We start from the raw sequence: 22,533 nt of genomic DNA on the forward strand, positions 1-22,533 counted from the left end.
ACTGAGGCTTAATGCTATAACGAGTACTCAAACAGTATATTTCACTTTGTGTTTCTATGGGGGTGCAAACGACTGAAATCTTTACTTAATGTACACTAAACTGATCTTCTGTAAAAAAAAAAAAAAAAAAAAGAAAGAAAGAAATTATCAATTCCCAACTTGACTATCTGATGGTTTTGATTCATGCCAACCTACTGGGTGTGTGCCATGGTATCTCATAATTGTTTTAACTTGCATTTCCCTAAAGAGTAATGATATTAAGCACCTTTTGAATAATCTTATTTTGGAAATGAAAAGAAATGTCTATTTGAAGCCCCTGTACACAGGGGGATTCAAAAAGTCCATGGAAAGTGGATGTGCATTTTCAAAGAAGTTTTAGAACCCCTTTCATATTTATTATCTAGAAACACAAAATCTCATTTTGAATGTGGGACAGGAAAAGTAATTTTCTTCTAAACATTTGAAAAAGGGAATCTTAGCTTTCTATCCACACATAGTTTTCTATTTGTACACTATTTTCATGTTGCAGTTACTGTGTGATTAATCAACTGGAATATTATGTACTGAATTTGCCTTGAATATCACTCCCATGACGTAGGATAGGGATTCACTTAAAAGACTCCTCAGGGTAGACTAAAAGGCAGAGCAGAGCCGGATTCTGTCCTGGTTGCCCCTCTTCCAGGCCAGCTCTCTGCTGTGGCCAGGGAGTACAGTGGAGGATGGCCCAAGTGCTTGGGCCCTGCATCCCATGGGAGACCAGGAAAAGCACCTGGCTCCTGCCATCGGATCAGCGCGGTGTGCTGGCTGAAGCGCGCCGGCCCCGGCAGCCACTGGAGGGTGAACCAACGACAAAGGAAGACCTTTCTCTCTGTCTCTCTCTCTCACTGTCCACTCTGCCTGTCAAAAAAAAAAAGGCAGAGCAGAACTGATGAACAATGGCTATAAAGTTCAACCATTTTTATTCAGCAATGCTGTAGACATGTATTATGAATATGTTACTCATGAGATAAATATCTAAGAAATTGGAGGGCACTGATATAGGATTCATAGTATATATTCTAATATGTGAATGACAAGCTATTTAAATGGGCACTTGTACTTCAGTCATAGTATAAAAGTGAACTGTATTGCATATGTCAAATAAAACACTGCAAGTTTGGTGATGAGCACTAGAGTAGTTTTATTGCCATATTTGCTCTTGTGTGTGTAAACATGTTTTAATGAAATTCTTTTTTTAAAGATTTATTTATTTATTTATTTATTTGAAAAGCAGAGTTAGAGAGACAGAGGCAGAGAGAGATAGGCAGAGGCAGAGAGAGAGAGAGAGGTCTTCCATCCGCTGGTTCACTCCCCAACTGGCCGCAATGTCTGGAGCTGCACTGATCCAAAGCCAGGAGCCAGGAGCTTCTTCCAGGTCTCCCACATTGCTGCAGGGGCCCAAGGACTTGGGCCACCTTCTACTGTTTTCCCAGACCATAGCGAAAGCTGGATCGGAAGTGGAACAACCAGGAATTGAACTGGCACCCGTGTGGGATGCCAACACTGCAGGTGGCAGCTTTACCTGCTAAGCCAAAGTGCCAGCCCCCTGAAATTCTTTTTAGAAAACAAACATTGTTATCCATGAAAAGATGGAGGTAGCAACTAAGGACAGCTGGCAGGGGTGGGTCAGTAATTTAACTTAAACTCAATAGGACATTTGATGAAGGGTAATTCCTCTGAGGTTGGGGACCTCGGTTCCAGTCCCAGTCGGAGTGCCAGGTACAAGTCCCGGTTGATCCTCTTCCAGCCCAGCTCTCTGCTGTGGCCCGGGAGGACAGCGGAGGATGGCCCAAGTGCTTGGGCCCCTGCACCTGCATGGGAGACTAGGAGGAAGCATCTGGCTCCTGGCTTCGGATCGGCACAGCACCTGCTGTAGCAGCCATTAGGGGAGTAAACCAATGGAAGGAAAACCTCTCTCTCTGTCTCTCTCTGTCTATAACTCTCTCTCTGTGTCTCTCTCTCTCTCTCACTGTCTAACTCTGCCTGGCAAAAAAAATAAAAAATAAAAAGAGAGGGTGCCATGGTTGACACAATCCCTGCAGATAAAGCGTTAGTGATTAAGGAACAGTCCCATGTACACTTCTTCAATGTGACTTTAGTAAGCTCTGCAGTGCCTTGCTCAGCATCAGGGAAATGGTACCTGGGTTGAAAAGATCAGGGTGGGAAGGGGTGAGCAGGAAATGCCATGATGTGAGAAGTATGAGGCATATGCCTTTCTTCTTCCCCCAAGATCATCCTTCCCCTTCTTCACTTTTGCCTTAGTTACCACGTGATCTAAGGCATTTCTTCCTTACACGCCGTTTTATTTTGCCCTGGGAGGAGGGTGTCTCCTGATGCACATTCCTACCCCTGACAGCCGTGTGATCTTTTTGTACTGAAAAAAGATTTAATTAACCCAAGAGCATGAAAAAATCCCCAAAATGAGGGATCACTTACAAAAGGTGATTTTCCAAACCTCAATGGTAAGGACAAAGTATGTTTACCCAACATATTATCATGCCCTGCATTACAGAATCACCTATCCTGATCCTAGACCTCACAACAAGTAACCCAGTACCCACAAGCAATACTCTGCAGACACTCCCAACTCAAGAGACACCCAATGATGTGACTCTGGGGTCACTGGAAACATTCCCCAAAAATAACTAAGCCATTATATTCTAGAAAATGCATCAGTCCTTGACAATCTTTTTGGATATGAAAAACCTATCTTGTTTACTATACTAAAGGATTTGAAATAGTCAGTGAGGAGAGAGGTGCAGGCTTCCATACAATGTCATTAAAGCTAAACGAAGAGGTAGGAAACAGAGCTCATCTCCTCAAACTTCATTGAGATGGAAAGGCACTTAAACATACATTCTCAATGGAGCTCTGAGAGACTGGTCACCTTTCAAACACTAACAGAGGTGAACAGTAAGAGCTTATCTGACCCCTTCCTTGACCAAACCCACACCTCCAACATAGTACACAGACAAGATAGCATTCTCATTTGAGAATATTTATTGGGAAGAATCAGTATTTTCAAAAAGGATTTAATGATTTTAGCAGAGTAATTTTGCTACATGCAAAAGCTGGAGAAGCATTCTCTGTTTAAGAGCCGCCAGTAGTGGCAACGGCAGCCCAAGGCCTCTGGCCAAACTGACACCTACAAGCAGGGTTTGGATGTGGCACAGGCTCTCTCTGGATACCTCTGACACCATAGCTGGTCCCTGAATGGCACAACTTTCTTGGGCTCTCTGTCTCTGTGTTTCATGTGTGTATTCCTTGCAGGATAACTCTGGCCAGCAAATGCAGCTTCTTGGCGGCAGGACTTGGTACTTGTCCCTTTACAGGAAGTGACCCTGTGATTGAAGGGATGGCCCTGGACAGGTGCTGCCCCCATCTGCAATTCTGCCTGCCGCTGAGTTTTGCTAAACTTGACCTGGGTCGAAAGGGGCACTTGGTGGCAGGTCTTACCTGTTCCGTGATCATGCCCCAGCTTCTTCCCTGGAACCTTCCCACTAGCTGGCTTCACTGATTGAACCTCAGTGTTCCCGATGCACGTGGCTTGATTTTTACCTGGGCCCATGCTCTGCTCAGATGACAGGGAACGTCCCTGTTCCAGGAAACGATTTTGCCTTTCACATCTTCTGCTAGGCCAAATCCACTGCAGAAAGTGCTTCATCCGTTTTCTGAAATGGCTTTCAGCAGGGGGCTGCCCCTTCAGTGGCTGGGTTGGGGAATATTTGCTCTCAAGCGTGTCCTTTAATGTCCCACCCTGAGCAGCACGGATCCTTCTTCTAGGCTGGGATGGCCCTAAGCCTGCATCTCCTCCACCAAGCTCTTCTGGTTTGGGTTCTGGAGGGCTTACTGTCTTGGAAGCTGCTGGGAGATTCTTACCCTGGTTCTTCCTTAAAACACACACAGGGACACAGGGCTCCTGCATCTGCTCCCTGCTGATCCCTGTATTTTCCCCATGGACATGCCACACCTGAGAATCTGCTGTGTGCCTAGTGTGGGTGCCTCGGGTGTAAGTCAAGGCAGGCCTACATTTTAAGTTCCCTGAGGCAAGGGACGGATCAGTGGAATGGTCATGAGTCTGTCTATCATCTGTGTTATCCAAGTTTAACTTTAACTCACAAAGCAACTTAGTATTAATGCCTGATAATTTAGAATTTCTGGGTTCAGATATTTTTGGTGGAGGATGTTTAGAGGTCAACATAGTTCGTTTTTCACCCAAAGTCATTCCTATCACTGGGGAGCTTTTTGGCTCATTGGTTGTGAAGGTTTTACTCCATGGAGATGGAAGAGCACAGCGTTCCCTTGCCCTGAATATCTCCACGGACTTCTTATCTGTGGGGAAATGTTCTAGGTTTTTCAAGTGTTTTCCCTGAAGCCTTTCTGTTCTATTTCTTGAGATTCCTGTATTATCACTTGGTTCAGGCCCTGCCATAATTTGCCTTCTAGGTAGCGTTGGACTGCATCTATTGGCTAATGCAGGTGGTTTCTGTCTTGCTTTGTCTATGGCATCATCTGTGCAAGGCAGAAAGTGCTTCCTGCAATCATTAAGTCTCTGAATGTCATCTATTCGCTCATAGGTAATATCACAGGATGTTTTCCTTAAGACCCCCTGCCTTTTCTTGCACACAGGTGATGTGACAGAGGAATGATGATCCATACTTATGGCACAGATTCTTGCCCCCACCTTGTCTCCATGCAAAGCTGTAAAGTCTCCTCTACAGGGCTTGCTCACAGGTGAAGGGTGAGGGAAGAGACGATCCAGACCAGAGACAGAAAGTCTTGTCCCCACCTTGTCTCCATGCAAAGATATCGCAGTTCCTCTACAGGGCTTGCATACAGGTGAAGGGGAAGGAAAGGGACGATCCAGACCAGGGATAGAAAGTCTTGTCCCCACCTTGTCTCCTTGCAAAGATATTGAGCTTCCTCTATAGGGCTTGCATACAGGTGAAGGGGAAGGAAAGGGACGATCCAGACCAGGGATAGAAAGTCTTGTCCCCACCTTGTCTCCTTGCAAAGATTTCGCGGTTCCTCTACAGGGCTTGCATACAGGTGAAGGGGAAGGAAAGGGACGATCCAGACCAGGGATGGAAAGTCTTGTCCCCACCTTGTCTCCATGCAAAGATATAGAGCTTCCTCTATAGGGCTTGCATACAGGTGAAGGGGGAGGGAAGGGACGATCCAGACCAGGCATAGAAAGTCTTGTCCCCACCTTGTCTCCATGCAAAGATATAGAGCTTCCTCTATAGGGCTTGCATACAGGTGAAGGGGGAGGGAAGGGACGATCCAGACCAGGCATAGAAAGTCTTGTCCCCACCTTGTCTCCATGCAAAGATATTGAGCTTCCTCTATAGGACCTGCATACAGGTGAGGTGACAGGGAAAAGACCATCTGGATCAGGGTTAGAGATTCTTGTCCCCACCTTGTCTCCATGCAAAGATATTGAGCTTCCTCTATAGGGCCTGCATACAGGTGAGGTGACAGGGAAAAGATCATCTGGATCAGGGTTAGAGATTCTTGTCCCCACCTTGTCTCCATGCAAAGATATTGAGCTTCCTCTGTAACATCTGCACACAGTTGAGGTGGCAGGGAAATGATGATCCACATTGGAAACTGACATTCTTTTCCCTATCATGTTTCCAAGAAAAGACATAGAGCTTCCTCTATAGGGCTTACACACAGGTGAGGTGGCAGGGAAATCATGATCCAGTCCAGGAGCAGAGATCCTTATTCCCACTTTGTCTCCATGAAAAGATATGGAGCTTCCTCTACAGGGCATGCACACAGGTGAGGTGGCAGGGGAAGGACGATCCAGACTGGAATCAGAGACTCTTGTTCCCACCTTGTCTCCATGCAAAGCTATAGAGCTTCCTCTATAGGGCTTGTACATGTGTGAGGTGAGAGGAAAGGGATGGTCCAGATCAGAAAAGGAGATTTTTATTCCCAGCTTGTCTCCATGCAAAGATATGCAGCTTCCTCTGTAGGGCTGGGATACAGGTGAAGTGACAGGAAAATGATGATCCAGACTGGAGGAAGAGATTCTTCTTCCCATCTCTCCTCCATGCAAAGATATGGAGCTTCCTCTGCAGGGCACAGACTCAAGTGAGGTGGCAGCAGGACGACATAGACTGGAATCAGAGACTCTCGTTCTCACTTTGTCTCCATGCAGAGATATACAGCTCACGCTATAGGGCTCATTCACAGGTGAGGGAGCACGAGAAGGACGATCTGGATCAGAAACAGAGATCCGTATTCCCACCTTGTCTCCATGCAAAAATATGGGGCTTCCTCTAAGGGGCCTGCACACAGGTGATGTGGGAGGGGAAGAGCGATCCAGTCTGGAATCTGTGACTCTTCTTCCCGTCCTGTCTCCAAGCAAAGCTACGGAGTTTGCTCTATGGGGCCTGCACACATGTGACGTGGGAGGGGAAGGACGATCCAGTCTGGGATCAGAGACTCTTCTTCCCGTCCTGTCTCCAAGAAAAGCTATGGAGTTTGCTCTGTGGGGTTTGCACACAGGTGAGGTGGCAGGGGACGTATGATCTAGTCCAGGAACAGAGATTCTTCTTCCTATCTTGTCTCCAAGAAAAGCTACAGAGTTTCCCCTACAGGGTTTGCACACAGGTGAAGTTACAGGGAAAGGATGATCCAGATTGGAGAGAGAGACTCTCCTTCCCACTTTGTGTCCTTGCAACACTACCGAGCTTTTACTATTGGGCTTGCACACAGTTGAGATGGCAGGGAATGGATGATCCCGATCAGAAACACAGACTCTTGTTCCTACCTTGTCTCCATGCAGTGATATGGAGCTTCCTCTAAAGGGCTCTCTCACAGGTGAAGTGGCAGGGGAAGAATGATCCAGACTAGAGACAGAGACTCTTCTTCCCAGTTTGTGTCCATGCAAAGCTACAGAGTTTTTTCTACTAGGCTTGCACACAGGTGAGGTGGCAGGAAATGGACAATCCAGACTGGAATCAGAGACTCTTGTTCCCACTTTGCCTCCATGCAAAGATATAGAGCTTCCTCTATAAGGCTTGCACACAGGTGAGGTGGTGGGGAAAGACCTATCCAGACTGGAATCAGAGACTCTTGTTCCCACCTTGTTTCCATGCAAAGATATAGAGCTTCCTCTACAGGGCTTGTGCACAGCTGTGGTGGCAGGGAACTGATGATCCAAATCGGAATCACAGATTCTTGTTCCCACCTTGTCTTCAAGCAAAGATATGGAGTCTGTAAAGGACTGGGAGACACTAAGTTGGGAATCCACTTCTGATATAAGATTGGCTGAGGAGGGAAAGTTATAGTGGTCAGTGCACTGCGCTAGCTCCTCTTTCATTTTAAAGACTTCAATGGAATCAAGGACCTTTTTCGGAAGGCCCCATATCATCCTCAGACGAAAACTTTTGATATGGTATTCCAACATCTTTTTGTTGCTGGAACAAAGGAAAGAAATTTCATTGGAGGTATTGACATTGCTGGTTCTACTAACCAATGGGACCGAATCTTTTTGTTTCCCTCGTCTACAGGATTTCTCAGAAAGAGGCAATGTCTTCTTGATAGAATGCTGTGAACCAGGAAGAGTCCTACGGATTGGACTCTCCTTTATTTCCTTCCCTTTCTTGCTCAAATTTGCTTTCAGATCATTTTCAAGTTGTTTCTCATTTAGGCTCATACAGGAGGCCCTTGAATTATTTCCTGACAAATTCAACACTTGACATTCCAGGTCTTCCTCAGAATCAGACCATAGATCCATATCTGAGGACTTCCTTGAGTCACTCATCAAGTGATCACTTAAACCGCTCTCCTGAGTAGGTCTCCGGGACTTCCTCACATCTTCTAGAGGAAGAATTTCCAAGGTCCTCTTATAGAAGCTTCCAGGTTGGCTCAAGCCCAAATCCACTACATCCTTACTGATCTGACCTTTAAATAAACAAACCCCTGAGAGATCCTGATTGCTCTTTGACTCAGATGTATCAGAACCATCTCTCTGAGGGTTAATCAAGAACAAAGACTCAAGGACCTTACAAGGCAGGCCCCACCGATTTTGGATAAGCCTCTTTAGAAGGTGGTGCTCTAGTTTCTCCCGAAGCTCACTGTTTAGGACAAAATCTCCAGGAAGGATGGAAATTGAAATGTGAGGCTTGGAGGACTGGCTCACCAATGAAAGGTTGGGAGTTGGAGGACAAAAGTCTTTCTGAGATTTACAGACAACAGAGGGTAAACCCCACAAATTTTCCTGCTTTTTCTTCAGCAAGTGATGTTCCAAGTGTTGAGTTTCAGAAGGCAGGAGAGCCTCTGCCTCATTCAAGAGTTCATGGAGACCCACTCCACTGGTGCTAATCTGAGGTAGAGAATAAGGTGGCAAGATTGGGACAGAGGATTGAGGTTGATTCTCAGTGGGAACTTGAGACTGAGGTTGGCGCATATCTTGAGGCAAGGGTTGACTTTGGATTTCAGGCTCCAACAGAGGTTGGGGATCAGGAAGCTCTGGGGATTCCTGGGCTTGGGGATCAGGAACTGTTGAGGATTCCTGGGCCTGGGGATCAGGACGATCTGGGGAATTCTGGGCCTGGGGATCAGGCAGTTCTGGGGATTCCTGGGCCTGGGGATCAGGAACCACTGGGGAATCCTGGGCCTGGGGATCAGGCAGTTCTGGGGAATCCTGGGCCTGGGGATCAGGCAGTTCTGGGGATTCCTGGGTCTGGGGATCAGGCAGTTCTGGGGAATCCTGGGCCTGGGGATCAGGCAGTTCTGGGGATTCCTGGGCCTGGGGATCAGGAACCGCTGGGGGTTCCTGTGCTGTGGAGGTATCATACACACTACTGAAGACGACAAGGGTTGATGAACAACGACCTGAGACAAGGCCAGCAGGGTAAAGGAAGTCATGGTTCAGAGCTGGGCGATCCCAGGGAAGCTGGATACATTTTTTCTGAAGATGGTCCTCAAAGGTCTTAGAATACAGGGACTGCTGATCCAAGTGCATCTCCTGTGGTTTGCCTTTGCTGCTCCAATGAGGAAGGGACACTGCTGAGTCATGCTTGACAGAAACTGACTCTAGCATTTTCCCTGGAGAATGAAGTGGGACATCTGGCCTGTGTTGTTTTGGAAAAGGTCCTGCTGTCTTTTCCCTTTCCCTGTGTATCAGAAAGTCACCCCTCTTTCTGACTTGTCTCTCTAGGAGTGCCAGGGCATCTGGACTGAGAAATAAGAGATTACCTAGAAGGCTGGCTTCACGGTCAACCCCAATGGGTGCCTTGGATGAACTGAGGGCAAGAATATTCTGCTTGGCATCTCCTTGTGCCCAGTTTGAGATGGGTAAGTGCTTGGTACGACCTTGAGGCCAGATTTCTGATGTTGCCATGTCAGGAGATTGAGTGGCTTTGGTTTTTGGCTCATGGGTGGGCAACCCACAAACGCTGTCCCCCAGAGTCACTGTGACTTCTCCTTGGAGAACAGGATCTGTTCCCTGGCCTGGACAAGGTGGAGGAGGAAGAATGCGAAGCGGTTGTGTTGGAAAATGTCCCCCTGGGAATGAGAAATCCAAGCCAGGAGTAGGCTTTGGGGGCAAATTTGAGGGGGAAATTAAGTCTTCAAAGGAAGTATCCAGGTTAGTTGAGAGAGTTGAACAGGGAGATGGAGAAGGCTCAGGCACAGGGGGTGGTATTGGGTCTCCTGGAGCTATTGCCAAGAGGTCAGAGGTGAGACTTACTGAGGACTCGATCATAGAATCAGAGGATGGTGAAAAATACTGAGAGAGTGCAGCATGTTGCAGGGACCCCTGGGACAGCAGCTGCTGGATCTCTGCTGTTGTTCTATTACACACCTCACAGGAGGGCTCTGGACACAACATGTGACGGAAGGGTGTGCTGTCATGGTGGTGGCCCAGGGGACTGCAGAAGAAAAGAAGTACAAAACTGTAGCCAGGACCACAAAAAGGAAAGGAGGGCCCACTAGCCTAACGGGATTGGGGAAACCCCAAGCCCATTTCCTGCTTCATGTTTCCCACGTCCATGACTTTATAAACCACTTGATAAGTCCTCCCCAAGCCTTAATCCCATACCCTCCCCTATGACTATGGCAGGCTCTGTTAATTCTTGCCATGCATAGGGAAGGCTATAAAAGGAAACAGGAAAAGAAAATACGTCACCTTTTAAGAATGGAAAGCAGCTTCCTTGTCTCCTCTGTTTTTCTCCTATGAGATCTCCAACCTGGAAAACCAGGAGATGGGTTATATGTAAAAAAATAGAAGTACAAGAATCATAAAGATGTTCTTTTCTGGAAACATTTGGGTCATGAAACTCTGAAATCCCAAAATGGTAGACAAGGTCAAATGGCCAACAATATTAACAAGATTCTGATGTGCATGTGCCTTCAGTAAGAAAGTATTTCCACATATATCCTCTGTCGTGATAATAAAAACCAACATACAAAACATAGATGTCAGTGGTGACTTCAAAGAGGAAAAGTGATAATTCAGGATGTCAAATGACTTACACAAGTTGTGTACAAAAATTTTTATCCCAAACCAACCAACCAATAGTACTTCTTCCACATCTCACATCATGTTTTGGGAAGTACCCATTGCTCATGTCCATGCTTCCCGACCATGGATGGAAAGAGCAGGGACTATGAGAAGGGCCTCAGTTCTCAATGCCTTCCCTTGCACCTCTGTTTGCAGAGGTACTGCCTTTGGTGACTGACAGCTTCAGAGATCATGACTTGGGACTCAATAGAAGGAACATGAAAGTTCTTCAGAAAGCTCAGGGCAAATACAGAGAACCATACCTCTGAATGTTCCACCTTTCTGCCTCCTCTTGGCTCTACCCGGATGCTGGAAACAGAAAGAAAACAATGCAGACCTGGGACCCACATCTCTCGTTCTTCTCTAGGAGGATCTGACACTCATTTTTCAGGAACTGTATGCTTCTCTATTTTAATTAACAAATATATGTTCCTTTTTATTATTAATTTTTCAAAGTGACCAAATATTATCAATTTTCCTTCTTTGTAAAACATTACCCAGTGTTCTTAGTCTGATGTCCTCTGCTCAAGCAAGGCATAGGATCTGTGGCATCAATTCCATCTGTGTTCTCAGAGGATGCTCTGTCCTGGGTACAGAGCTCAGGCTACAGCCTCTGCTCAAAGGCCTGAGAGGTTCAGCATTGCTGTCCTGCTCAGTCCTACAGGAAGGAAGGCTTGGTCGAGGAACCCCTGTTCTGGGAATAGGACTCATGGCATAGGATGAAGAGACACACTTCTCCATCAGAGAACCTCTAATGAAACCAGACAGGACCACAGCATCACTGTGTTTGGGATTGTATGTCCTGACAGCCTCTACTGCACAAGATAGGTACTCTGTAAGCTACAGATAGAAACCATAATACTCTCTGAACCCCTGTCTCTACCCAACCTGTTCCCCTACAAGAGCGAGGTCTTGTCCTTTCCTCACACTTCCCTTCTGAGCCATCTCTGACCCAACCACATTTCTGTAGACATGTGACACTAGAAATGGGAAGCACCAACAACAAAGCATCTCTCCTGGGGGTTCCCCCATGGTTCCCTACCTTGGTTGGTAACAGCAGGTAGCAAAGGTAGAGAAGCAGCAGCCCCACCACAATCAGAAAGATGCAGCTGGGGACAGTATCTAAGTACACGGAGCTGAAGCTTTGCCAGGGCTCAGCGTGGCTCTTTAGAAACAAGAGAACCTGCTCCATTGTCGGAACTGCATGGCTCCCTGAGGCAACTGAGTTCTGAGAGTGTGCAGGCTCCACCAAAGTCCCAGGCCTACATCACAGAGCACGGGAGAGTCACAAAGGGCTTGTGAAGGTTGAGAAAGAACAAGGAGAGGAGGCTGTGGTCACAGCCCCTCCCCCACATGCAGCCCCCAGATCCCTTTGTCCAGCACAGCCACTCCATTCCGCCAAGGAGAATTCTTCTGTCCCTTCTATAACCCAGATGTGAACTGAGACCCCTTCCATGTCTGCAGCCCCTGACTTGGGCCCCACCAATTCCATGGCTTTGAAAGTCTGAATCACTGCCTGGGGTTTTTGCTGGTACACAGACATCTACACTCAGAGGACCACATACATCCTCAAGTCCATCTGACCTACACTAACCCAGATGTAAATCTAACACTCTTTTATACTTATTTATTCTTGTAAATGTTGAACAGTTCAATTCCAGTCAGCATTTGCTGACATTAAAACTACTAACAGTTCTTTATTCAAAAATCACAAAAATAATGAGAATGGGATAAATTTCTATAAATGTCATAAATAGGAATGTCATAAATAAGTTTATACCACTTATTTTTCTGATGTTAATGAACTTTGGACTGCACACTTTTGGAACATACTTGATACATATCAAATTCACTTATGTATGCACATGCACATACATGTAATTTGACAGATCCATATTTTCAAATGTAAGGGTCAATCTTTTCCTCCTTTTATTTCGATCTTCTCTTCCATATTATCATTTCACTTTTTCTAATGTGGCCTAAATTACAGACAGTCCCTGGCTTCCATATCAACATCACCACAGGTGTCTTGTAACTGCACCAAATACATCATTATTTTCTTTTTCTTATTCTGATTAACAAAGGCTTGCTGCTGTGTTTGGGACTAATTAGAGTGTCCGTACAAACGCATAAATAATGCTTGCTGTAATTCCAGAAATCAGCCTTAGGAAAACCAATTGAAGTTGCAAAGTAATCTGGTCCTTCCCAGTCAACACGACCAGAGGACTGAATGTATTTTAACAGTATGTAAAGGAGTACGAATAACCAAGGTCACAATAAATATAGACTTAAGGTTGAGTGCACTTCATCCTAATTAATGAAACAAAAGAATATATTTAAAATTTTTTATTTATTTATTCGAGAAGAATGGGGGGGGGGGTCTTCCATCCATTGGTTCACTTCCCAAATGGCGACAATGGTTAGAGCCAAGATGATCTAAAACCAGGAGCCAGGAGCCAGGAGCTTCTTCCGATCTCCCACACAGGTGCAGGGGCATAAGCACTTGGGCCATCTTCCACAACTTTCCCAGGCCACAAGCAGAAAGCTGGATCGGAAGAGAAGAGGCCAGGACAGGAACTGGTGCCAAATATGGGGTGCCAGAACTGCAAGCAGAGGCTTAGCCTACTACACCACCGCGCCAGCCCCCACAAGGGAATCTCTTGATACAATGCTTCGCCTCATTCAGATGCCAGTCAAATAACATTTTGTAATGGTTTAGTTGTACAAAAAATCTTGCTACTCCCTCTTCATCATAAAGGAAAGTCATCAAACAAGTTTCTCAAGGAACCACATTGACATTCAAGATTGATAAAATACTGTTATGAGACTCACAACCAGCCTTGGGACCTGATTATCTACTACTGACTTGCCATTAGTCACCTCCTCAGCATCCCAACCCTCCTTTTGCACTCCTTAAAAGCCTCAGACCTCCCACACTGATTAGTTCTTGAGACCTCAGTCTCCTACCATCCTCATTCACCAGTGAATTAAACTTTCTCTTTCCTTTACCCTCAAACCTTGTCTTCATTATTCTGATTCAGCACTGTTGACAAGGATTAGACTTTCAGTATTAATAAGACTCCTCAGGGCCGGCACTGTGGCTCACTTGGTTAATCCTCCACCTTCGGCGCTGACATCCCATATGGGCACCAGGTTCTAGTCCCGGTTGCTCCTCTTCCAGGCCAGCTCTCTGCTGTGGCCTGGGAGTGCAGTGGAGGATGGCCCAAGTGCTTGGGCCCTGCACCCCATGGGAGACCAGGAGAAGCACCTGGCTCCTAGCTTCAGATTGGTGTAGCTCCGGCTGTAGCGGCCATTTGGGGGGTGAACCAACGGAAAGAAGACCTTTCTCTCTGTCTCTCTCTCACTGTCTAATTCTATCTGTCAAATAAATAAATAAATGACTCTTTCAAACAGGTACAGGTTACAGTGTGCTAAGGTGCTAATTCCTCAGAGTCCTGGGTGGCAGGGTGCATCCTAGGAGGATCAGAGTCTTGGGCAGAATCTGGTCTGAAGCAGCTTCATGAGATTTCCTTTGTGGGCCATGGAAATGCAAACATTTCCATAGAGTGCCTTGCCATGGGAAAGGAACGGGAAGATCTGCAAGAATCTAGAAATCAACTCCCCTACACACTTTGCTCAGGCTCCTTGTCAGGTTTATGTCATCACAACATCCCTCCTCCACTCTGTCTACACCTGCTTGTCTAAACTCTACTGCCATGACAGCTGTCCCCTGACCTGTCACCTATCCCCATGATTTTCTTGAACATGAAGCCCTTTGCATTCTGCCTGTGACACGGCACTGTTTCCTGATCTCTGCTGAGGAGTAGGACAAGCTCCCTGTCTGGCAGTCTCTTCTCAATTATTCAGGAACAGATCTCTTACTTGGAAGTGAAAATGGGCCAACAGGTACCATCTCCTCTTTTGTTTGATATGCAGCCTCAGCCAAGTATGCATTTAATAAATACTTACTGCAAGAAACTGGGAGATGCATGCATCTATAAGTCATTGGCCTGTCGTTTGGACCAAATGGTGTGGTCACAGGTGAAATTCCCACCCAGCTCAAGAGCTATATAAATGCAGAGAGCTCCTGGCCCCCAGTTTTATTGTCAGTCATCTCTGGACTAGATCAGAGACTGTGAGTCATAAGGACTCCAACACAACCTGCTACTCAGCCCGGCATCCCTCCTTGACTACCCTTCCAGATTTTCTGATGCTAATTAAAGTTTCCTTGAGAAGATGGCCAAAGAACAGCATTCTCTTTTAAAATGACAATCTCTGATAGCCTTCCATAATAAATGTAACAAGGTTTACATACAGCATAAAAGACATTTCAGCCAAAAAGCTTTTCTCCGGATGCTAAGATTCCTTTTAATAACTTTGCACAAGCTTCTTCAAAACTTAAAGGAACAAGAGACTAAAAATACAACTTTTTTGGTACCAACAAAAATAACCACTGATATTGAATGGCTTAGATTCATAGCTCTCACACCTTCTATTAATGTCAGCTGTACATCATACAAATGCCCTGGGATTAAGATTAAAGCAGTTTGTGTTGGTGTCTGTGATGTGGAACAGTTGGTTTGGCCTTTTCTTGTGATGCCAGCATCTCAAATAGGACTGCTGGTTTGAGTCTTGGCTATTTGGTCACCTATCCAGCTAATGAGCCTGAGAAGGCAGCAGAAGATAATCCAAGTACTTGGGCCCCTGCCATTCACGTGGGAGACCACAACAGACTTCCCAGCTCCAACATTTCACCTGGCCTAGATCTGGCTGTTGTGGCCATTTAGGGAGTGGTTACTCCCCAAGATCTCTCTCCAGGTCGATCTCTGTCTGTCTGTCTCTCTCTCTCTCTCTCTCTCTCCTTCTGTCTTTGATGCTTTGCCTTCCAATATATAAACTTTTTTTTTTTAATTAACTGTATGGTTAAGAATATCCGCTTTGTCCAGCAAATGCTGAAATATGTGAAATAAAGAAAAGCTCTTATGGTATCCTTGTCACCTCTTAAGAAACTTTCTCCTCCCACTATTAACATGAGTGTCTGAATATTTCTTCTCTATCACACTCTCAATATCTGCTTCCAAGGACTATCCATATGACTGCCAATAAGGTATACATGAGTCAACAATTAAAACACTACATATCAAAACCTGAAAAAGCAGTATTAGGAAGGAAGTTTATAGCAATAAGTGCTTAATTTAAAAAGAAATGTCTATAGGGTCTGTGCTGTGAAATAGTGGATAAAGCCACCGCCTGCAGTGTCGGCATCCCATATGGGCACTGGTTCGAATCCCGGCTGCTCCACTTCCCATCCAGCTCTCTACTATGGCCTGGGAAAGCAGTAGATGAAAGCCCGAGTGATTGGGCCCCTGCACCCACATGGGAGACCTGGAAGAAGCTCCTGGCTCCTGGCTTTGGATCGGCACAGCTCCGGCCGATGCGGCCAGCTGGGGAGTGAACCAGCAGATGGAAGACCTCTCTCTCTTGCTCTCGCTCGCTCTCTCTGCCTCTTCTTCTCTCTGTGTGTGTAACTCTGACTTTCAAATAAAATATATAAATTTTTTTAAAAGAAATCTAATACAAATGGTCTGATTATGCATCTCAAGGACTCTTCTTTTGAAGAACAAACCAAAACCCATATTACTAGAAGGTGAACCACCATAAAGAAGCAGAGCAGAAATAAATGGAATTGAAAAAATACAAAAATTTGACAAAATAAAAGATTACCTATGTGAAAAGATAAACAAAATGGACAAACCATTAGCAAGACTAACAGAGAAAAAGAAAAAAGAAATAAAATTAGAGGTTAAAAGGGAGAGATTACAATACTACAGAAATATAAATGATCATAAGAAACTTCTGTGAACAACTATATACTAACAAATTGGAAAACCTTGAAGAAATGGGTAAATTCTAGATTCTGATCTCTAGCCTAGTTATTAATATAAAATATAAGAAGAAGACAGTAGCTTATTGGCTAACGACATTCTTTTAATGTGAGTTATAATGATGTAGGTAGGGATAAAAAGGAGCTTTTCTCCCCCCCCTACTCCCCCCCACCACCACTAGCATTATCAAAAAAGCCCTACAAGTTAAGTATTTGTTTTGGGTATAGAATAATGCAGGAAAGTTATGTAACATTCAATACTAGACAGGAAACAGATCATTCTCAGCAATACAAGGAAAGGCTGGCCATGCAGTGACGGAATGGAGGAGCTGCCGATCCCTGTCCATGGGATTCATATCATCAACAAGAAGCATGCTTTTCACCTTGGCCCTTAATTTCTTTCTTTTTTTATTTTTTTTTTATTTATTTATTTTTTTGACAGCCAGAGTGGACAGTGAGAAAGTGAGACAGAGAGAAAGGTCTTCCTTCCATTGGTTCACCCCCCAGTGGCCGCTGAGGCCAGCGCACTACACTGATCCGAAGCCTGGAGCCAGGTGTTTCTCTTGGTCTCCCATGGGGTGCAGGGCCCAAGCACTTGGGCCATCCTCCACTGCAACTCCAGGGCCACAGCAGAGAGCTGGACTGGAAGAGGGGCAACCGGGACTAGAACCCGGCGCACCAACTGGGACTTGAACGCGGTGTGCCAGCGCTTCAGGCGGAGGATTAGCCTAGTGAGCCGTGGTGCCGGCACCTTAATTTTTTTCTTCCTGCAATTTCTATCACTACTTTCAGCCTCTTCCTTCCTTTAGCCTTATAGTTGTTTTTTGGCTTTTTGGTTTTTTTGTTTTGTTTTCTTTTTGTTTTGTTTTGTTTTTGTTTTGTTTTGTGTTTTTGCAGAACTACATACATTTATATGACAAATCAACAGCCAATATTGAACTGAATAAGGAAAGAGAATTTCCCTTCACATCTGGCACAAGACAAGGATGTCCACTTTCACCACTGTTGTTCAATGCAGTTTTGGAAGTATTAGCAGGAACAATTAGGGAGGACAGAAATAAATGGCATCAAAATTGGAAAGGAGAAGTCAAAATACCCATGTTGCAAATGACTTTATGTTGTAAATGGAAAACCCTAAACACTCCATCAACAATCTATTAGAATTGATAAACAAATTCAGTAAATTTGCAGGTCACAAAGTAAACAAATAAACAAAAATAGGATTTTATGATCAAAAATGAAGTTACCAAAAGAGAAATCAAGAGATAAACGGCATTCAAAATAGCCACAAAAAATATATTTAGTCATAATTTGACCAAAGCAGTGAGAGATCTACACAAAGAAAATTATAAAACATTCATGAAAGAAATCATCAAGAATACAAAAAAAAATATGAAAAGATATTCCTTGTTCACAGATTGGCAGAATTAACATCATTAAACGTCTACAGATTCAGTATAATCCCTATCAAAATACCAGTGTCATTTTTACAGAGTTAGAAAAAAAACACTAAAATTCAAATGGAATCATAAAAGGCCCAGAATAGGAAAAATGAACTTGAGCACAGAAACAAAACCAAGCTGGAAACATCACAATATCTGATTTTAATGCATACTTCAAAACTACAGTAATTAAAACAATATGGTACTGGCATAAAAACCAGAGTAAGATCAGTGGAACAGAATAGAGATCCAAGAAGTTAATCCATGTAATAAAGCCAATTGATTTTTGGCAAGAATGCCCAGATTATACATTTGAGAAAGGACAGTCTTTTCAATAAATGGTGCTGGCAAAACAGGATGTATAAATGTAGAAGAATGAAATTAGATCCCTAACTTTTACTACATATAAAAATCAACTCAAGATTAATCAAAGCCTTAAATTTAAGACCTGAGACTATGAAATTACTAGAATAAAATGTAAGAGAAATGCTACAAGAAATTGGTGTAGGTGACGACTTCTTGGATAAGACCCCAAAGTGCAGGCAACAAAAACAATACTAGACAAATGGGATTATATCACTCAGAAGCTTCTGCACAGCAAAAGCAAACAATCAATAGAATGGAAAGATGTAGATGCAACAGAATGGGAGAAAATGTTTGCAAGCTACTTATCCTGCAAAGGATTTATATATATATATATATATATATATATATATATATATATAATCATCAACTCAAAAAACTCAACCAGAACACCATCACAAAAAAATTTGGTTAAGAAATGGGCAAAGGACCTTAACATAGAGTTCTCAAAAGAAAGATACAGTCAATAAATACATGAAAAGATGCTCAATATCACTAGCCATCAGAAAAAATGCAAAGCAAAACCACAACAAGAAAATCATCTTTCAGAATGGCTATTATCAAAAAGAGAGTAATAAATGTTGGCAAGATGTGGAGAAAGGGGGAATTTGAATTAGTGCAGCCACTGTAGAAAACAATATACAGATTTCCTTAAAAACTAAAAATATGATCCAGCAATCCCATTACTAGGTATATATACCCAAAAGACATAGTTCATTGTATCAAAGAGATACTATGTTTATAGCATCATTGCTCACAGTAGGCAAAATATGAAATCATCCAACGTGTCCATCATCAGATGAATGGATAAAGAGATATGATACACAAACACACACACACATACTCACACACATAATGGAATATTATTCAGCTATAAAAAAGAATTAAATTCTAGCATTTGCAGCAAAATGGCTGGAATTGGATGACATCATGCTAAGTGAAGTAAGACAGATACAGACAGACATGCCCATGTGTATCAGTTTTACTGCAAATACAATGTTTTGTCAAACTCTGCTTTAAATCTTTGTCAAATTGATAGGAATTATATGCTACTACAGTTTATCTGATTCTGTGACTATTTTAAAATTGAACATATTTTCATTTGATTATTGTTATAGCTCTTGCCTATTTTCCTGATGGACTATGGTCTTTTTACTTTTTATTTGTTAAATTCTTTATTTTTACTTTTTTAAAAAAAATTATGGAAATACAATTTATATACTAAGAAATACATGTAGGGGCCAGTGCCATACAGCAGTAGATTAATGCTCCACCTGCGGTGCCGGCATCCCATATGGGCGCCAGTTCTATTCCCAGCTGCTCCTCTTCTAATCCAGCTCTGCTATGGCCTGAGAGGGCAGTGGAGGATGGCCCAAGTGCTTGGGCCCCTACACCCACTTGGGAGACCCAGAAGAAGCCCCTGGCTCCTGGATCCTGGCTTCGGATCAGCTCAGCTCTGGCCGTTGTGGCCATTTGGGAGTGAACCAACAGAAGAAAGACCTTTCTCTCTGTCTCTCCCTCTCACTGTCTGTAACTCTTCCTCTCAAATAAATAAATTCTTTTTTAAAAAATGCACGTAAGTATACAGATAAAAGAGTTTTTTGGTCATCTGATCACATACATAATCAATACCCCAAATTAAGAACGAAACATTTCTAGAACTCTTTATTTAGCAGAGCCACTTAGCTTTTGATTATAATGTTAAGTAAAAATATATAGTGTCAAAAATAATAATATGTTAAGTTTAAAAAAATAAAAGTAATTTTAAACCAAAGATATGTATGGCCGACTTATAAAATGAAGGGTTCTTAGAAACATGTCTTGCAATTTGCAAGGTAATTGAATGCAATAATGAAACTTGAGAATTGTATGTCTTTGCTTCGTGTGTCATTTTGCCTCTGATTCATTTTTATTGTATTTCACACAAGTATCAGTCCACAGTGCACAGAAGGAGGTGGAGAAGAAGGCAAACCCATCCTTCACCATGTATATTTCAAGGAACAGAGGACTGAGGGACCCACTCCCCTGTAAAGCCTTGGTAAGATGCTGAAGTTACTGTGTGAATGTGATTGGATCATGTGGTTCAGAGAGAGGTCTTTCTTCTGTTGGTTCACTCCCCAAATGGCCACAAGGGCCAGAGCTGAGCTGATCTGAAGCCAGGAGCCAGGAGCCAGGGGCTTCTTCTGGGTCTCCCAAGCGGGTGTAGGGGCCCAAACACTTGGGCCATCCTCCACTGCCCTCCCAGGCCATAGCAGAGCTGGATCAGAAGAGGAGCAGCTGGGACTAGATTGGATCATGCTAACTAAATACACATATTTCTGTGTCTGAGAAGGCACTTCCCAAGGAGACTGACATTTGAAGTGGTGGACCTGAGTCCACATGGTCCTCTAAAGTGTGCATGCGCATCATCCAATCCCTTGAAGGCCTGAAGAGAACAAAATGGCCAGGAGGGAGAATTCACCCTGTCCTATCTGCCTGAATGAGCTGGGACATGAGTCTTCTCTTGCCCTCTACTGAGACTTAACACCACAGACTCCCTGTCAGGCATCCAGACCTAGAATGCACCACACCACCAGCTTTCCCAGGTCCACATGAGCAGCAATGGCTTCCTTTCACCTCAGTCTTCTCCCTTGAGTAAGGTTTTCCTTTATTTGCAACTGAAGTTATAGCAAAATGAATTTCACACTTTTTTCCTGACCATATCTTATAAAGAAGGATGACTTCCTGTCCACAGCCCAAACCTGATGATGGAGACTCTCTTGTGCTATTTGCAAGCCCACTGCCCTCTACTCCTGCTTTTCACCATGAATGTATTACTTAGGTGGACCATGAAGACCAGCTCAGTTCTTCTCCCCTATCTCTGATAGCTGCCTGGTGCTGAGCTGGGGAAGAACTGGCTCCCAACATCAGCCCCATCACCTCAACTCCTGGCCATGGGATCACGGGTGTGTGAGGAATAAAGAATGCCACACACCTGACACATAAATGTTCCTGGGTCCTTCTCAAGGTCTTCGTCCTCTGCTGCAAAAGGCCACACCATCCTTCTCTGGAAGAAGGCAGCCCAATCCTATTTTGCCACATCGAAAAGCTCCAAGTGTCCTACAGCTCTGTACCACTCTACCTTACAAAAAAACACCCTGAGGAGGTCATCATTATGCCAGTTCACTGTTTGCCACAGCATGTTCAGCAGAAGAGTTGCTCTACACGTTGCTGCTACAATGCTACAATGAGGGTTCCATGGGAAATGTTAGAAATGCTACACATGGTAGCTTTAGTTTAAAGAGTCACAAAACACACTATATTGCTGGAGTTTCCAAAACACAATCTCCAGTACAGGAAAACATTTAATAAAATATTTACACACTTATTTGACTATGGGCCCCTTTCTACACAAAAAAGATTTGAACATCCCAAAGCACATATTCCAACCAGGGCCAGTGGTTGTCCGTGAAAATCTTAAAGCCCCACCTGACTGCCCAGTAAAGAATAAAGCTCAGAGGGCTGAGAAATCTGTGTTCCAGTGTGCGCTGTCCTCAAAGGGCATCATTGCTTGACAAGCACAGATTCCTTGTTGTGAACCCTAACTGTGACCAGGAATTGGGAGTTAAGGGAGTCTTCCATGTAAAGCCCTAGGCTCTGCCATTGTCCATTCTGCCTAATCAGCATTTTCTGCATCCAAGCTCTGGCTGCTTACTTTAAGCAGACTGCATAAGGAACGAACTGGAATCCACTGGGTGGATTCCTGCTTTGAAGAAGGCCTAGGCGCAAAGGACGTGGCTGCCCCACAGTGGAAACCCGCAAAAAGCAGCCATGCTTCCAATAAACCTGCACCTGGTTTCCAGGACCTGAAAGGGCTCCTCATAGCCCAGCTCCAAGGACCCACTCCACCCACCCGGCACCCTCCCCTAGAGCCACTGCGAAGGAAACTGCGGTGCGGGGTGCAGAATTTCTTTCCCCCTAAGTGGAATGGAGACGATGGTGCAGAGCTGAGAAAAGGAAATATCCGAACCCCGTTTCTACGAACCTCTGGACACTCTAAAAGCCTCCTGGTTAAACCCAGATTCCCGGTCCTGGCGTGGAGATTTTGATTGAGCGGGACAAGAGTAGTACACTCCGATGACTGGGATTCCGACCTGGGTGATCCTGACCATCTGTCAAATCTAAGAATCTGTCAGAAGCCACTTTCGGTTTCCCCTTCCATCTTGGGCAAGGCAAGGAAGCCGGAAGTCTCTCTCGGCACTTCCGGCATCCCCCCATGCCGCGGCTTCCGGCGTTTCCAGGGCAAC

The 22,533-nt window shown here is 44.4% G+C and overlaps 1 protein-coding gene across 1 annotated transcript; it reads right to left on the minus strand.

Annotated features, from left to right (window-relative positions):
- Positions 1 to 3,047: 3,047 nt before the first annotated feature.
- On the minus strand, positions 3,048 to 22,501 carry LOC108178954 (uncharacterized). Its single transcript, XM_051833704.3, has 3 exons — positions 22,272 to 22,501; positions 10,184 to 10,244; positions 3,048 to 9,926 (listed from the first exon to the last, which is right to left on the minus strand). The coding sequence occupies exons 1-3, from the start codon at positions 22,396 to 22,398 to the stop codon at positions 3,185 to 3,187; spliced, it is 6,930 nt and encodes a 2,309-aa protein (XP_051689664.3). The 5' UTR covers positions 22,399 to 22,501; the 3' UTR covers positions 3,048 to 3,184.
- Between the last annotated feature and the right edge of the window lie 32 nt (positions 22,502 to 22,533).

The sequence above is a fragment of the Oryctolagus cuniculus genome, chromosome 1 (assembly GCF_051225735.1).
Source record: "Oryctolagus cuniculus isolate XC-2025 breed Fujian yellow rabbit chromosome 1, ASM5122573v1, whole genome shotgun sequence".
NCBI lineage: Eukaryota > Metazoa > Chordata > Mammalia > Lagomorpha > Leporidae > Oryctolagus > Oryctolagus cuniculus.

What these genes read in the sequence shown, in the direction of transcription:
- LOC108178954 (XM_051833704.3), bottom strand. Translation starts at nt 22,398, where the DNA reads ATGGTCAGGATCACCCAGGTCGGAATCCCAGTCATCGGAGTGTACTAC. An exon ending in GGCTTTTAGAGTGTCCAGAG is followed by an intron (nt 10,245 to 22,271) that starts GTTCGTAGAAAC and finishes CTGGTTTTCCAG; the next exon opens with GTTGGAGATCTCATAGGAGA. An exon ending in CTGCTTTCCATTCTTAAAAG is followed by an intron (nt 9,927 to 10,183) that starts GTGACGTATTTT and finishes TTTCTTCTGCAG; the next exon opens with TCCCCTGGGCCACCACCATG.